Raw genomic sequence first — 19251 nt, 5'->3', positions numbered from 1 at the left:
GATTAAATTACTTTAAGTCTAGCCCTCAAGGTTATGCTTATAGACAATTCTCGTCAGAAATGCAAAGGGGGAGGTGTTGCTGTAATTTATATTAATATTTACAGTATTAGTCAAAAGTCTTTCAAATATAATTCCTTCGAAGTGATGGTACATTACATAACATTATGTAAGTTGACATTTGTGCTGGCTACTGTATACAGGCCACCAGGACACCATTCAGACTTTATCAAAGAATTTGCTGATTTTCTATCAGAGTAAGTACTAACTGCAGATGACATCCTTGTTGTTGGTGATTTTAATATCCATGTAGATAATAAGACTCATTGGGAATGGCATTTGCAGACATTCTAAACTCTATTGGTGTTAGACAACACGTGTCAGGATCCACTCATTGTCATAATCATACTTTAGATCTAATATTGCCACATGGAATCGATATTGATGATTTTGAAATACTGCAGCAGAGTGACGACATCTCAGATCATTATCTAGTGAGATACTACATTTAGTCAAGGCGGCTAAACTGCCTCCCTGCCATAAATATGGTAGAACAATCACTTCTACCACTAAAGATCGCTTTATAAATAATCTTCCTGATCAGTTTCATCGTCTTAGCATACCAGCTTAGAAGACCTCGATGTTGCAACAGAAACTATTGCCTCCATCTTTTCCAGCATATTAGACTCAGCTGCTCCTTTGCGTTTAAAAAAGATTAAGGAAATTAATCCAACTGCATGGTACAATGAGCACACTCGGGCCCTAAAGGTAGCAGCCAGAAAAATTGAGTGCAGCTGGAAGAAAACAAAACTAGAAGTATTTGCATTTCGTGGAGAGAGAGAATGATTGAGTACAGAAAGGCCTTCAAATCTGCTAGATCTGCCAATTTTCAAAACTTTTAGAAGAAAATAAATAAATAAATAAATAAACAACCCTAGGTATTTATTTGCAAGATTGATAATATTAGAGAAAAATGTATAACCATGCAACTAGGGATGTCCAGATCCGATCACGTGATCGGAAATCGGGCCCGATCACGTGGTTTCAGACTCGATCGGAATCCGACGTTACCTCCCGATCAGGACTCGGATATGTATGTATTGGGGTGCAACAGTTCTCCACTTACGGTTCGGTATGCACTTGCACCATGGTCCATCTCGAATGATGATGCATCTATTATGGTTTGTGTGAAATAGCATCATGGAAAACATACAGAGTTCAGATAATGTATGTTTCAGTCGATGGATGTGCAAAACGTTACAACAACAATAATCAGAAAGTGTGAACAAAACAGTCACTCTTTGTAAACTGTTAACTGTGAGTGCGGTATGCTCTAACGTCCAGTCATTTACGCAGTCATCACCCGGGTGTTGATACAGGTGAGACCTGAACAGCACACGTGTCTATCTGTGTTTAAACTAACTCATTTAAGCCTTGCTGATTTAAACCTTCAAGAACAAGGTGCGAAAGAGAACTCGCGCAAATACTGAGTTCTCTTTCAAGTCTTGCACTTCAGCGGACAAATTCATACAAAAATTATGTCAACATGCCCGTCTTAGCGAGTATTCTAGCAAACATAGTCGGTTATGTCTTAAGTGAACATATATTAGTCGAGAAAGACAGCGCATGTGGAACAGTATATGTACTGGATCGTGCATGTCTTATAGGGGAAAAAAAAAAAAAAAAAAAAACTATTCCTGCTGCCTGTTTTTAATGTTAAATCAAACAACAAATAACAAAGAAATCACTCACTGCTCTTGACTGAATTGTTTTTGTAACTTCAATAATGATTAATCTTTATTTTATACAGTAAAGATGCAGTGATATTTTATATTTGATTACTTTATCCATTTTCTGTACGTGAAAACTACTGTTAGATACCTGAAAAACCTGAAAAGCACGGTTCCTGGATCCTGGATCTGTTTTTTCGCTCTTCTTTATTCTTTTTTATGTATTATAGAAGTATCGGATCGGGACTCGGTATCGGTAGATACTCAAAATCAAATGACTCGGAGGCAAAAAAACTTGATCAGGACATCCCTACATGCAACCATCTACTACAGTATCACGTCAGAAAGTGCATTGTAGTGTCCCTGAGGAAAAATTCAATTCATTTACTGCTTTAGGAGAGGAAGAATGGTCTAAACTTGTTAAATCATCAAAATCAACAACATGTATGTTAGACCCTATATCGGCTAGGCTATTGAAAGAGATGCTTCCAGAGGTCATAGATCCTCTTCTTAATTATCGTCAATTCATCTTCATTAGGACACGTACCAAAAACTTTTAAGCTGGCTATTATTAAACCTCTTTTTAAAAAAACCTAACTTGATCCTAGAGAATTTGTCAATTACAGGCCGATCTCAAATCTCACTTTTCTGTCAAAAATACTAGAAAAGGCAGTATCATCACAACTATGTTCCTTTTTAGAAAGAAATAGAATGTGAGGATTTAGAACGTACCATAGTACTGAGACTGCTCTCAGAGTTACTAATGATTTGCTCTTATCAGATCATGGTTGTATCTCTCTATTAGTGTTACTGGATCTTAGTGCTGCATTTGACATTATTGATCACAATATTCTTTTAACTTCGGGGTCTTTTTGACCCGCAAATGATGTTTGCTCAAAAAAAAAAAAAAAAAGTTCTTTGTCCAAATGGCATGAGACTTTGTATGGTGGTCAACACTTTTAAGATCTACAATTGGAGTGATATCTTGTTTTTATGTTAGTGTAAAAAATATTGTTACGTTCGTGGTCTTCGGGGTCTCTGGAGACCCCGGGCAACAGAATGTAATTTTGTAACAATATAATATATTTTTTAAAAATAAGTAATTTTACTTTGTTTATTAATGTTTTTTTCTCAACATTTGTGCAGTTTTTGGAGGATTCCTGATATCTTTTAAATTTATATAAATAAATTAAAAAATATTTTTTGAAATAGGTTATGCATGAACAGCTTTTTATGTAAAATTCACTTTATAAAAGGCCCAGATTTCTAACTTTGATTCATGTGGATAACATGGATAATTTGACATGGTTTAGTGTAAGATTTTTGCCCAGCTTTTGAAAAATGCTTTTAGAAAAAAACTAACATTTTTACCAGTAGATGGCTGTAAAGCTCCACTATTTGCTATGTGCTATTTGAATGACTGAAAAGATGTCTTTTCACAAGTGTTTTTTCAGTTGGATTCATATCTAAATGTTATGAAATCACAATTATAACAAAAAAATACTTTGTCAAAGTTTAACATTTTTTGTGCAGGGCAAAATCAGTTTTTCAATAATTTTATAATAAAAATAATAAAATAATAAAATAAATAATTTTTATTTTTGTGTGTGAGCATGCCCATTTTGTATTGAGGATGTTTTTTAAATTTTTGGAAGTGTGCCACTTCATTTTTGTCTATGTGTGTTGTGCGTTGTTTCTGATTTTGAGAATGGATTTTGTCCAGTTTCTAAGTGGGGTCTCTGTGGGTTACATTATTGATGATATTATTGAAAAAAAAAAAAAAAAAAAAAAAAAAGATTTTTTCAGTACAAAAAATGCTAAACTTTGACCAAAAGTAATTTTTATTGTTATAATTGTTATTTCATAACATTTAGATATGAATCCAACTGAAAAAAAATTGTAAAAAGACATCTTTCAGTCATTCAAATAGCACATAGCATATAGTGGAGCTTTACAACCATCAACTGGTAAAAATGATAGTTTTTTTACTTTTATAACTGCATTTTCCAAAAGATGGGCAAAAATCTTACACTAATCCATGTCAAATTATCCATGTTATCCACATGAATCAAAGTTAGAAATCTGGGCCTTTTATAAAGTGAATTTTACATAAAAAGCTGCTTTTGCATAAAAACCTATTTAAAAAATATTTTTTAATTTATTTATATAAATTTAAAAGATATCACAAATCCTCCAAAAGCTGTACACATGTTGAGTAAAAACATGAACAAACAGAGTAAAATTACATTGGTTTTTAAAAAATATATTATATTGTTACAAAATTGCATTTTGTTGCCAGGGTCTTCAGAGCCCCCGAAGACCACGAGTGCAGTCCCCAAACGAAGACTGCACAAGGGTTAAATAGACTCGAAAATTATGTTGGCATTAGTGGAATTACATTGTCATGGTTCAAATCATACTTATCTGACAGTTATCAGTTTGTAGTAGCATTGTCAAAAATATCGATATTTCGATAAATATCGATACTGAAATATCTGAACGGTACCAATACTAATTTCCCGAAGTATCGATACTAGCCGCGCTTTCACTTTCACTTCTCTCCAAAGGCGCGTTGACGACCACCACATGCGCTCGCACTCGCACTCGTCTCATTCGCTCTGGTTAGCAAAAGTGAAGTGAATGGAAAGATGGCGAGTGCAGCGACCGGCTTTGGTTGATATGGAACACAGCAGGAGTGCTATCTGGAAATATTTTGCATATGAGGCAAATGAACATGGAAAGCCGAAGGACACAAGCAAGCCAATATGCAAGCGATGCTACAGAACAGTGCTAACAAAAGGCGCTAACACTACTAATATAGCAAAGCACCTGAGAGACCTACACCCGGATCTGTATAAAGAATTTCTCGAGGTTGGTATTATTATTATACATTACTGACACTCTATCCTCCAATTTGATACTGTTAAGAGCTTTGACACAATCTGTATTGTTAAAAGCACTATATAAATAAAGGTGACTTGACGACTTCATGTCGATCCAGAGAGCACTGTTTTCGCGTGTGATGCACGCACGTTTGCGTTTAAATCTGTTCATCAAATAACGTTAATGTATTAACCAGCTTTTATGACCGATGAGCAATGCATTTGTTACAGTATATTTTAATCTTTGATAACAGTAGGTATTAGGTAATAAAAAAATTAACGGATCATGTTAGCTCTGGTCCAATGAAAAAATATTAACAAATAGAACTTTGGATTTTAATTAGTACATGTATTAGTGAATGTTAGTTTAAATCAACTTTTAACTTTGATTAACAAATGTTTTGTAAGTATTTTTCATTGCTTATTCATGTTAACAAATATCTATTACCATCAACATACGTTCTTAGATTAGTTCATTCAGTTCATTTTAAAAGTGTGGTCTAAAAAAAAAAAATGTTTATTAAAGTTTGGCATTCTCTTGTAGTACCAGAAAGATGATGAGACTCGACCTGCAACAAAAACAACACAATCACAACCTACACTACCAGCTGTATTTGAACAGCAAAGAAAGTATGAAGCAAACTCAAATGAAGCCAAGAAGTTGAACAGGGCTGTAGTAGTGTACATATGCATGGATCAGGTCTATATTTTTCAAGGTATCGTATCGAAGTTAGAAATTCTAGTATCGTGACAACACTAGTTTGTAGTAGTAAATGAAGAGATGTCATATCAATCACAAGTTGAATATATGAGTACCGCAAGGCTCAGTACTAGGACCGTTGCTTTTCACTCCTTACATGCTACTGGGAGATATCATTAGGAAGCATGGCATTAGTTTTCACTGTTACGCTGATGATACTCAGCTCTATATTTCCTCGCGCCCTGATGAAACTTACCAATTCACAAAATTAACGCATAGCTGATATAAAAAAATTGGATGACCAGTTAATTTCCTACTACTAAATTCAGAAAAAACTGATTCTAATTTTTGGACCAAAAACTTCACATAATAACCTAGAATACTGTCTAACACTTGATGGCTGCTCTGTTAAGTCTTCGTCATCAGTTAGGAACCTGGCTGTGCTCTTTGATACCAATCTTTCATTTGAAGGCCATGTTACTAGCATCTGTAAAACCGCATTCTTCCATCTTAAAAATATATCTAAACTACGACATATGCTCTCAATGAAAAATGCAGAACAGTTAGTTAATGCGTTCATGACCTCAAGGCTAGATTACTGTAACACTCTACTGGGTGGTTGAGCCGCTCGCTTGATAAATAAACTACAGCTAGTATAAAATGCAGCAGCTAGAGTTCTTACTAGAACTAGGAAGTATGACCATATTAGCCCAGTTCTGTCAACACTGCATTGGCTTCCTGTTAAATATTGTATAGATTTTAAAATCTTGCTAATTAATTACAAAGCACTAAATGGATTAGCTCCCCAGTACCTGAGTGAGCTCTTAAAGCATTATAGTCCTTCACGTCTATTGCGATCTCAGAATTCAGGCCAGCTGATAATACCTAGAATATCAAAATCAACCACAGGCAGTAGATCCTTCTCCTATTTGGCACCTAAACTCTGGAATAATCTTCCTAGCATTGTTCGGGAAGCAGACACACTCAGTCAGTTTAAATCTAGACTAAAAACGCATCTCTTTAAGCTGGCATACACAACACATTATCAATTTATATTTTAAAATATGTTAAAGGATTATTAGGCTGCATAAATTAGGTCAGCCGGTACCGGGAACACTACCAGATATACTCGTTACATCAGAAAAACAATGGCACCTACGCTAATATTAGTCTTTCTGTTTATCCCGAGGTTTACCGTAGTCAACCAGATCCGGGCCATATCCAGGTGAGAACAAGGACCTGCGCCTTGACACGACCACAACGCAGCCCTGAATTATCAGCAGAGATTGAGTCAACTAGATCATCCGCTGTGAAGGCCTCATCAACACGACAGCCAGTGGCGCAGCTCCTCAACAACCATCCATACCGGCGTGATGAATACGATCCTCAACTGGATGGAACTGAAATAAATACTTTAAATGTTGCGATCCTATCAGACTTAAGATAGCAACCTGAGTCGTAACAAAGCACTGTTTGCCAGAGGAGAACTGGCCCCTATACTAACACCTATTTGCCACTTGTTTGCCCCCTGATTTCACCTATTGGAGTTTGGGTTCTTTGCCGCTGTTGCTTTTGGCTTGCTTAGTTGGGGACACTTGACATTTGACTTGACATTTATTATTCAACAGTGCTCTGATCTGCCTGCACTGACACTATTCTTTAAGAGCTGCTGTGCAGCCAAAATAATGTACCAGTTATTAATGTAAAGCTGCTTTGACACAATCTACATTGTAAAAAGTGCTATATAAATAAAGGTGACTTGACTAAGTTAAAATCAATCCTGTCAACTAGCGACATAGATGTAATGACTGAGACAAATCAGACACAATTATTTGTTAGTTCACCAATAGTTTTAAGCTCACTCTGGGATTGAACTGTCCCCATCCCCACGAGAAGTTATCAGTTAAAAGTTTATTGCACAGAGGAATGTGCTGCCGCATGGAGAGCAGAGAAGAGACACACAAAACGTGCATCTCTCCTGCATTATCCACACATAACACAGACTCTCTTGCATTAATGTACAGACAGACTGTTTTATAAATAAACATTAACAATCCCAGGAGATTAAATATTATCCATTATTACCATTGCTGTATTACAATAATTGTATTCACATATGTATGTGGTTTTATGATACATTTAAAGTAACTTCAATTATGGCATGTTTAGTGTCTATGGGTTCCCAGCGGGAAGATTTGAATGCTCGCGTGTGCGCTATGTCCATACCTGCGCAACACATAAGTATTACAAGAATCTTTAATAGTTCTTCTTCAAAGCTCAGCCAGTTTAATCTTGCTCAGTCATAAAAGCCCCAACAAGGGGGAGTGTTGTCACCCGTAAACACAACACCTTCATTGGCTGCATCAATTTTAAGAGGTTGGACTTTGACCAAAGGTTAAAAGCTAGAGAACAAGGCCACTTCCTCTCTTTTCCTTGCCTCGTGGACAACTGAACAGAACCCTGCTGGCCTTGGCCTATAAACAAGCCATGTGCTCAACATCCAACATAGAAAGACTGGCAACAAATTCAGACGAATTTCTCAAGATCTCTCCTCGACCTGCCAATCCGACGCTCCTCAGCCTAAAGGCATCTTGCAAGTATTGTACATTTTAATGCTAAACAGTGATTTAGTATTGATTTGTAAGACTTACCTTTGCTATTGCTAAAAGAAACTGATGAGTCCTTTCCAGATTGCCTTTGACTTTTCCTATAGCTCTAGTAACAGTACCTCCTCCAGTTCAACGGAGTGTGTGTGTATGAATGTGTGAATGTGTGTGTGACCTTTGTTGTATGTTATGTGTTTGTTAGTTTAGTTATGTGTTTGTGAGTTAGTTAATAAAGATTGTGCACAATATAGGTTTGGTTCTGACTCCATCTGCCAATTAATTGCCTCTGAACTGATTGAGATCACGAACCTATGCTCTAAGTAGCACGGAGCAATACGAATGTTATTTTTCCATAACCTGGAAATGAACATTTCTTAGAATTATTAAACAGTCAACACTAAGTGTTCCCTGGACAACATGTTAATTGATTGTAATATTAAGATTAATGTAGCTATATGCAGTAAATCTGATTAACCGATTTACATATTCATAATTAATCATAATTAATAAATTATATTGAGTTATGAATAATTATTAATATTTCCCCTTTGAGTTAATTCGCTACATAGAAAAAGTCATCCATGCTTTTATCTTCTCCAGGATAGATTACTGTAATAATCTTTATCTTTGTTATTTATTCTGGAACCTGTCAGACTTATGTTGCACGTCTCCAACTTGTACAAAATGCTATGGCTAGAATGCTTATATAGGCTAAGAAGACTGATCATGTTACTCCGCTGTTGTCTTCATTAGGCTGGTTAGAAGTGTATTCCAGGATCCAATTCAAGGTCTTAACGTATGTCTTTAAGGCATTACATGGAATGGCGCCAGAATATTTGGTGGAGCTCATTAAGCCATATAAATCACATTTAATGTTGAGATCTTCAAACAAACTTTTATTAGTGATCTTAAATCCAAGGGAGACCGCGCGTTTGCTGTCACTGGTCCAAGATTATGGAATACGCTTCCCTTCGAGGTTAGATCATCCTCTACAATAGGTATCTTCAAGAGTCATTTAAAAATCACATCTGCTTTCTCTGGCGTTTTAACTTTACACAGAAGTATTTATTATTATTGATGAGGATTATTATTGATGATGATGTGTTTTGTTGTGTTGTTTGTCTTTTTGTATTTTAATCATTGATTTTGTTTACAATGTACAGCACTTTGGAGCTACAGAGTAGCCTGGAAAGTGCTCTATAAATAAATACATACAAATACAAAATAACGCTGCAGTACTTAGCAGTTCATCAAATTGGCATTCATTGTAAAGTTCCGACTATAAGCTTTCAAATGACACCTATTTTGTGATGATCTAGGCAGGAGTTTTGAAAAATATGATTATTCATTTTTTTTTATAGCTAGATGGCGCCCACGGGTGGTACACTCCATTTTAGAGTGATGACTCAGCTTTTTAATGCATCCAACCATTTTGTTCAACATTTAACGAGTGCTGTGTTTCTAAGCTTTAAAATTATACCTATTTCCTGTCAGTGGTTGCTTAGCAATTTGATTATAATTTTTTTTTTTTTTTTCACGGGGGTGGTGACACTTCAGCCTAACAGGAATGTTTTTAATATTTTTAATTTTAGTTAACCATGACAGTAACCATAATTATTATTTTTATATTTTATAGTCATACTGATATATAATCAAAACATTTTAGCCACATTGTGCAGCCCTACAAGCAAGCACAACAAACCTGGAACTTTGTTCTTTTAATAATAATAATAATAATAATAATAATAATAATAATAATAATAATAATAATAATAATAATAATAATAATAATAATAATAATAAAATATTTAAAAAATATTTTTCCTCTCATTGTGAGGGGTGTGTTTAGTGTTACAGTTTTTGCAGACCTTGGGACGTGACACATGCTGCGTTGCCTCCTCCTTCCCTGAGAGATTCTGTCTGCTCTGGGAATCGGCACGAGAGATGAAGTCAGCAACAGTAACTATATCAACACAGAGAGCAACAGTAGTCAGAAGTATTACACTCTCTGTAGACCATAACTGTGAAATTAACATCAAACAAATCAGCAACAATCTACAATCTAAAGATTAACATATTGATGCAGTGAGATGCAGGCAGACGAGCAATGATTAAATCAGACATCAAATTTGAATAAGGAATAACAAATTGTATTAAAATGTAAAATTACATAGACAAACAAATGAATCTAGTTAATATTAAAACATTAAATAGCAAATAAGTTTCAAGATTAGTTTTTCTTATACTTAGATTTAAGTATAAAACTAAGTATAATATCTTAAGTATTGTATCTAACAAATGAAGTTTGTGAAATATAGAGAAAGAAAGGACTAAAAGACATATGCAGAATGCACAGAGAGGAAGAAAAAGAAGCCACAAGTCTTCTGAAACTACACATTTTATATGCTGTGCCTATGTAACAGGAAGAGACTAGGGAAAGTACCCACTGAAGTTCTTGTACTTCCTTTGCGTCAACCATTTAATGATGCACTAAAGACAAAGTGTACCCTAGCAGTAGTGGTTCTGGTTTATTAGGTGCCCAAGGCAAATTAAGATGTGCGCTCTTGACATTTGCCATTATAAACTGCCTCGAATTAACTATAAAGAATAGAAGAAAGTTGTGTCTGAAAGCTGTTCGCTATGTGCAGGCTTGTAGCAAAAAACAAAAACAAAAACCCCACACATATACCAAAAGAGCGCATGAGAGCACATGCACAAAACAGCTTTGAATATACAGTATACATTTAGAATATATATAATTTATACAAAACCATTTTGCGCACGTGTTCAGTAGACGGCATGCAAAACACAACATGGAAGACGAGCGGCATCTCTTGGGTTGCTATCAACACTGTTGAAGTTTGAATTCTTTATCTTTGAGGACTTCATGTGACCATTACACCTGTTTACTGAGCAAAGTTTCATAATTGGTAAGCATGCACTTTTTCTCCTTTCCTCCGGCGTGCTGACTGCTGAGAGGGCCGCTATGTCTTGATGAAACTGTGTTTGTTTACATGTATTCGTTTATTGATCGTTTCAGCATATTGCAAAAAGTTATTTTCTGTTTGAAATGGACTCCGTGTTCAGGTCGGGATCGGGCTTAAAATGTAACTATCGGCCCGGTCCGGTCGGGTTAAATGATCTCGAGGACGGGCCAGGACTTTGGGCTTCGGTTTAAAGCTCATGCAGACCTCTATCTGCTATCATACCAGCAAATATTTTATAACAGTCCTACTGAAAAAAAAAAAAAAAAAAAAAGCTTGAATACTACAGAGGTACAAAAAAATAAGCCCTGGTGCTCATGCTGGTAATGCAAGATTGAATCTGGTCAGAAACACAATCCCACTCAATCCCATTCTCTCTCAAAAATTCTCTTCTTTATTTAGTCCCTTCTTCCTGCATCTTGACCCCTTCCCAATCTCTCACCTGGCTGTCTGTCACGGCTGGTAGAGCCTCCCTCAGGACGATTGCCACGGTTACGGCGACGGCGGCTTCTATTGCGGCGCTGGGGCCTGCCCTCCTCTTCTGAGAGAAATGAGGAAAGACAAAGAGCATGAGATGCAAGGGGACCAATATGTTTTCAGTTTATCTTCTGAGGCAGTTTCCTTTGATAATTCTTTGTGACCCGGGATGGATTTTTTTTTTTTTTTAAATGAATGAAACATTTCTTTTTCCTTGCAGGAATAATTTATAATTTGTATTCTTTTGAAACCTAAATGTCCTCAAACCTTGGGCCAAAGTCAGTGTTTGTCTGAATCATGTCCAAATATAAGAAAAGGGGGAAAAGAAACTTAGGGACAGCGAGACATCTAAATATAATAGCCCCTAATGTTGTCAAAAGTACTGACCGAGATACATAAATTGATCACAATTAATACAATAAAATGTGATAAACATAAGGGTCGGTCATGAATAGTTTGTGCAAAATGATATTTGGTGTAGTTGGTGCAAAATAATATTTTTTTTTCTCTTTTCATCAGTCTTTTGTTCATCAGTCTAGATCAGGTGTGGTCAATCTCGGTCCTAGTAATCCTGAAGACATTGATTAGCTGGTTCAGGTGTGCTTGATTAGGGTTGGAGCTAAACTCTGCAGGGCAGTGGCCTTCCAGGACCGAGTTTGCCCACCCCTGGTCTAGATCATGCTTGACATTCTCTATAGCGTTTTAAAGTGTTCAACTCTAAATAGAATTCAAATGGATTGCATTTTATCATCAGTGTCACAATAGGAATGGCTCATGGAAATCTTACACTTTTGGAGCATGATAAGATTCAGAGTAGGCCACTGGGCTGGCATGCACACATGCCAGCCCATGTTCCCAACATTATGAAAGGCATTAGACAAGGGCAGGCAGTAATGTCGCGCCACTGATGCATTACATAAACTGGGCTTCAGTTGAGCTGATGGTCTTCAGTTCATACGAGAACTTAGCGCTTAAAAGCTCCGAATGCATGATGTATATGATTAATTAATAGTCTTATTCTCTCTCCACCATATTTCTCACAGCACTGCAGTGAGAGAACTGCGCTCAATGAACCGCTTAAAACACCAAGAGGATTTGAGCGGAGTTCTCTCACTGCAGTGCAAACCCGCACAGTCAAGCCTGATTTTTTTTTAGTCGATGATGGGCAGGAAAAGGTAGAAAGATAGAAGTGCTAATGCACCAATTACAACAAAGAATCGCGAGTTTACACAACAGCATTGGCCACACAGTTAAAGGGGAAGCTAACATGACAGTAGATTATGGACTTTTGAAGCAAAAAATGGGTATACGCAAATACTGATCCTAAAGGCCTGTTCACACCAGGATGAATACCGCGTGCAATTTTCGCCTCATGACTAAACAACGGGCGCCAATGTGAGTGTGCACACCGACGCGAAAAACGCAAGGTGTAAAAGCGTCATTTAAAAAAAAAAAAAAAACGCCTCTGGTTTGTTTTTTTTGGTTTGACGCGCCGCGTTAAAAACTGGCCGACCAATGAGATTGGTGCTTTTGTTCACGTGCCTGGAGCTGCTGAAGTTACAGTAAAACATGACTTGGTGGCGCTCAAGCACACAACAGTCTTGCCGAGCACACAAGACGACGAAGAGAAAGTAAGTAGACGCGGAAGACCCCTACAAACTATCCCTGCGTTTTAAAGAGCTCCCTAGCTCCTTGGTCATGTATCAGTATACCATTTAAATGAATGTGGCTGACTCCCTGATCAGTGCCCTGATTAATGAACTAGGGAGCTGATTGAGACGCACGCTACGGGTGCTCTGCCAGTTCTTGGCCATACCAATAGACGTGTATTATTTCTGTATTTTTGCTGTTTGTTTTCTTTTACATTCAAGAAATATAGTTGAGAATGTCTATTTCATAAATGTTTATTTGCACTACTGTTTCTGACTACCATCTCTCATATATGCCATTTAAAGGTGCCCTCGAATGAAAAATTGAATTTATCTTGGCATAGTTAAATAACAAGAGTTCAGTACATGGAAATGACATACAATGAGTCTCAAACTCCATTGTTTCCTCCTTATATAAATCTCATTTGTTTAAAAGACCACCGAAGAACAGGCGAATCTCAACATAAACACCGACTAGTACGTAACAGTCGGGGTGTACAACCCCAATATTGGCATATGCCAGCCCATGTTCCCAACATTATGAAAGGCATTAGACAAGGGCAGGCAGTAATGTCTGGAGCAGCACAGCCGAATCAGACTAGGTAAGCAAGCAAGAATAGCGAAAATTGGCAGATGGAGCGATAATAACTGACATGATCCATGATATCATGATATTTTTAGTGATATTTGTAAATTGTCTTTCTAAATGTTTCGTTAGCATGTTGCGAATGTACTGTTAAATGTGGTTAAAGTTACCATCGTTTCTTACTGTATTCACGGAGACAAGAGCCGTCACCATTTTCATTTTTAAACACTTGCAGTCTGTATAATTCATAAACAACATTCTTTATAAATCTCTCCAACAGTGTAGCATTAGCCATTAGCCACGGAGCACAGCCTCAAATTAATTCAGAATCAAATGTAAACAATATAACAGTATACAATATTCACATAATCCGACGGATGCATGCCGCATGCATGACGAACACTTTGTAAAGATCCATTTGAGGGTTATATTAGCTGTGTAAACTTTGTTTAGGCACTGTTTAAGGCAAGCGCGAACTCTGTGGGCGGGGAGCGTCAGCATTTAAAGCGGCCGGACAACATAAATCGGCTCATATTTAATGATGCCCCAAAATAGACAGTTAAAAAAAAACAAAAAAAAAACTATGGGGTATTTTGAGCTGAAACTTCACAGACACATTCAGGGGACACCTTAGACTTATATTACATCTTGTAAAAAAATGTTTGATGGCACCTTTAATATCTGCATTTTTATCTTCTTTAACTTTACTAATATCATATGTTTATTTGCACTACCGTTTCTGACTACCATCTCTCATATATATGCCATTTAATATCTGTATTTTTATCTTCTTTAACTTTATTAATATCATAAATATATTTATTTGCACTACTGTTAAGCACAAGCGCCACATACTGTCAGGGAGTGAATTTGCATGTTCACTCTGAGCATCGCCAGTGAAAATCGCTTGGGTGTGAGCACAAAAAATGTCTCGAAAAACGCTGGCAATAATCGCGTGCAATATTTGTCCCGGTGTGCACAGACCTTTAGAAGTTGTAATACGTAAACAGCCCTGGGCAAAAAGTAAGTATACAGAGTACACGTGTGTATGGCCCTGACTACACCACTGGTCTTAATCTCCTCAGGTGTGAATCTCAGAATTATTCATGAAGATTCACGCCTCTTCGCATACAGCTTGTGTAAACAAAAAGTGTCTTAGAAATTTAAAATCAACACAATGTTTTATGTGTCCGAGTAGGTAGTATAATTTCCACATTTTGAAGCAAAAACTCTAGACTAAAATATACAGTTCCCAAGTCTTGTGAAAAAATATTTAGTGTATTTTGAGACCTTATTTCAGTGTATAATAGGTTTTTTTTTTTTTTTTTTTCAAAAACCACACATATACGTAATTCTCTCAAAAATACAAACATGTAAATACTTGTTGCTCACATATTATTTTAGCCTGGTTTCTGCTGAATACAGTGTAATGAGACTTCTGTCATTAATATGTTTATAAACAACTGAAAAAGCACACATCAGGACATGTCAAAACTACATCAGGACCCCAAATCAGCCTCAGACTCCAGAAAGTTAAAGCATATTCTAAGGCATAGTCTGGAGTCTGTCTGGGTTTTTGCAAGTTAGTGAACACTACAGACCTTATTCTAGGGCTGCATGTTTAATCGCAATTAAACCACACGTGATTTGGCAAAGGCTGGGGATTATTTTATATTTTATCCACAGCTTGATGTTCACTTTATGAAGTGTGTTTGGAGTAAAAACAGGTTATAAAATGTCTTTTGTTGGACAAGATGTTAATAAATGCGTTTGGAAAGATGTTTGACGTGTTGCTTTTTCAAATGCACATTATAAGTGACTAAAGCTTGCATTGCTTTCAGATGGATTAGCATTTGGAGCCATGCTTCATTGACAAGCTGCGCATTTTGGGGCATTGACTGGAGACAACCCAGGTAAACTTAAGTCAGGTGTGTAGGGGAAAATCTACCACAATTTGGCGAGCCAGTCAGGAGTCCTCGGAATCTCTCTGTCGGTGGATGGGGACGAGGAACTTCTCGTCTTCATTCTGCCAGACTGTAGATCCAATGTTCGGCAGAGGGACCATTCCTGAACGACTGACATCTCTTTTCAAACAGATCACACAAACAGACTATTTGTGTAATCTGTTTGAAAAGAGAGAGATGTCAGTTGTTCACAAGTCACCTCATTATCCGCTAATGTGGCCACGCCCACGGAGAGTGTGCAGCATTCAAATGCAAATTTTGAGGTGATCCATGTGGCGCAGATGCACGATTTCATTTACTACACATAACTTACATTGGTAAACATGCAATATTGGCTTTTCCCAAACTATATTGCTATACCGAGATGAGTGAAATCGACAGACATATGTAATAAATATTTAAAATGTATTAGCAACGCATTAAATTGCAAAATTAATTAGCCAGTATGTGAAGTGCCACAACAAAACTTTCACACTGATTTATTCACATTGAATGATGAAAATTCAGCTTTGCATATTATGGTAGCCTAGTTTGTGCAGAATACAGAGTAATGACACTGTAGCGTATGCACACGTATCAGGATAATCAATAAACTTTGGAGTTTTCAGAACGCTTTTAACCTGATGAACTTTGTTTCTTAATCACTAAATCGGCTCCGAACTGTCTACTAAAGATGAGCCCACTTGACACCTTTGTGGCCCTCCGAGGTAACACAGCAGGCCCAATTTCCTTGCTCTTAGGACATCAAAGGGGCCCCTCATGTGGACTACGGGCCAGATCCACATTCCAGCACCCACACACACTGGCACACACAAAAAACACACACAGACACACATACAGAAACACACAAACATACACTTTTAACTGCATATATATATATATATATATATACCACTATGCTGAAATATATATTTCATATATTTTAGGGCCTATGCATGTTTCCTAGTGTTTAAATGAGTGTATTTGTGCTAGTGTGCATTTTAATGATATAATTTTGTCTGTAAACCATAACTTCTCTCCTATGCCTTTCTGACCTATCGAGTTTGATCTCGTTTCAAAGCTCCGGACTCGAGCTATTCATTGAGACATGTCACCAAACGGACAAATGCATTTTTCTATGTTTTTAATGATACTGTGAAGAACACACTCCTTTTGGAGATCTGATCTGGTAGTCATAAATCATTGGATTAAGTCGTGAGGCCAAACAATGGGAAAGCTTTCCCGCCAACTTTGCACCCATGTTATTGGCTACCCCACCTCAAGGAGGTGTGTCGGCTTATCTGTCATAAAAGCAAAGACGCACAATTTCTTGTGTGTTCTCTCCCGATTGTCTCACGAGCATCTCGTGCACGTTTTTCCCGGACCTCTCCGGTGACCACGCGCTGCCACCGCGCTCAGCTTCGGGATCGCCATCTTCCAGCGAAACTCACTCTCGTCCTCAGTTCAAACCTTCCCGCTGAACGGAGGAAGCAGACGAACTGCACCAGCGCTAACCTGAAATTCGACACACGCAACCAATGCAAGTATACTGCCGTTTCTCAATCTTAGATGATGAAACTGATTTCCGTGCTGGCTTAGGACTGGTTGTGAGTTTGCTACTTGCCTTCTCTCTTTCCTTCTCTATTTCTATTCTTGTACATAGGTGTGTATTTTCTTGTATATATATTTAGATGTATAACCTCTGTATTCGTAGTTTGCATATATTAAAACGTTATTCATGCTCGATTGTTCTGTTTGTTCTTTCAGCTGAAAACCAAGTCACTTTAACGCTTTTCGATTGCTTTATGTTATAAAACTATAAAGTTATTTTCACGGCCAGAGAATAACTGTTTATAATATTCTGTGAGGGACTTAGTTTGCTGGACAAACGAACAGTTTCTCTAAATAATTATTAAACCAGAACTATATGTAATTGATTACAATTCGTTGTAATTGATTCACAATATAAGTTTAATTCCCCGTTGGGTCGATATATGAATCATAATTTATTCATAACCTTATGAATTATTATATTCATATTTCATCCATAAATTGATTAATAACCGCTACATTTCGTTACAACACTTTTGCCATTAATAGGTTTATAAACAACTACAAAAAAGCAAAAATGTCAGGGCATGTCAAAAGTTCTCCAGGGTCCCAAAAATCCTCAGATCCCAGAGGGTTAAGGAAGGATGGACTCCATACTTTTCCTTACAAATGCTTCAAAATTATTTAAAAAGTGAAATCAAATATGAAATTGAATTTTGGATTCCGTTAAGACAATGAATGAAGAAAAATAATGATCACATTTAAATGATAGCCCTTGGCTATTAAGGGCAGGGATTATGATTGAATTCAACCAAAGTGGTATTTGTTGAGTATTTTAGTTGTTGTGATTGAGTGCTCCCAGCAAACTGTCAATAAAACTTTGTTCCTGCAAAAAGCAACTTGTCATGTATGTTGGAGTTATAAGTGCTAAAGATACCATGCCTATATGATCACAATCGAGGCAGTGATTTAGTGTTGGACGACTAAAGGCCTGTGCTCAGGGTGAGACAGTAACCTTCTGAGTTAGTGTTAATGATCTTGTGTTGGGACTGTATAAACCCAGTAGGGCTTCTTGACAGAACGCTGTCAACATATTCGGGAAGGGGATATGCCCTGAGATGCTGTAGCACTACAACTTGCTCTTTGTTTAAATTAGACTTTAATTCTGATTAAGAAAAATGCTGAAAGTTGAATATGATCTATAGATCAATACAGTTACATTTTGAAATAAATGCTGAAATTTGAAAAAAATAAATAAAAATATGTAACTTTGGAGCACTCTGTGAGAATTAGGAAATTTTGAATAGTGGACAAACTTTAGACTTCGATTTACTTGTGTATTGGCTCACATGGGTTACATAAAATTGAGAAATAGGTGCTCTAAAATGATGAATAAATAGTAAGATAATAACTGCATGTGTTTAAATATTATACTCTATCTGAAGATGTCTAGAGAATATGTATCCTGTTATCCCTGGGAGACAGTATGAAAAGTTGATCGATTTCAGATATGCTAAGATTTTGTTTTATGTTAACTGAGACCACTTTTGTGCATTGTGTTGAATGAGAACGAGATTGGGTGACCAAGTTAAATATAAATTTTGATTTGAACAGGCACATAACAGACGTCTTACAGTAATTTTAGCTTCTAGTAAAAAAAAGAAAAATAATTGTTTACTATTATATTGTACAGGGCACTTACCAAACATGTGAAGTTTGAGGCAGATTGGACATTGTATACTTGAGTTACAACTACTTCCTGTTTCATGATGATAATAGCATGCTTTAGCTTTCAGCTAAGTGTTGCTAGCATGTTTTAGAATGTTTATAGCATGTTTAAAACTCAATTGCATATTTTAGTATGTTGCTAGTAGTGCAACACAGTGTTAAACGTCACTTCCTGTTGCCAGTGGGTGGCGATATTACTATAACTGAATATTGTCATGTAGATGTGTTCAGGTCAGGACTTTTCTCAAACATGCAAAGTTTGGGGCAGATTGAACATTGTATGCCTGAGTCACAAGAATGTCCTGTTTCGTGGTGTTAATCGCATACAACAACAATTTGCCAACTGTTGCATGATTTAACGTGTTTCTAGCATGGTTGGTACTTCATGGCATATTTAAATGTATTTTAGGGAGTGAAT

The 19251-nt window shown here is 36.7% G+C and overlaps 1 protein-coding gene across 5 annotated transcripts in view; it reads right to left on the bottom strand.

The window, feature by feature from the left end:
• fxr2 (FMR1 autosomal homolog 2) overlaps positions 1-19251 on the bottom strand; it is a 156363-nt gene that overhangs the window by 22900 nt on the left and 114212 nt on the right. For all 5 annotated transcript variants that reach the window (XM_067399868.1, XM_067399867.1, XM_067399869.1 and 2 more), the window contains 2 exons: positions 11342-11440; positions 9784-9878 (listed from right to left, as the gene is read on the bottom strand). In XM_067399868.1, the coding sequence (XP_067255969.1) occupies positions 9784-9878; positions 11342-11440 (194 nt within the window). The remainder of the gene's footprint in view (positions 1-9783; positions 9879-11341; positions 11441-19251) is intronic.

This window comes from Chanodichthys erythropterus, chromosome 11 (assembly GCF_024489055.1).
Source record: "Chanodichthys erythropterus isolate Z2021 chromosome 11, ASM2448905v1, whole genome shotgun sequence".
NCBI classification, from domain to species: Eukaryota; Metazoa; Chordata; class Actinopteri; order Cypriniformes; family Xenocyprididae; genus Chanodichthys; species Chanodichthys erythropterus.
Note: the sequence above shows the minus strand (reverse complement) of the source record. Positions and strands in the feature narration are given on the sequence as shown.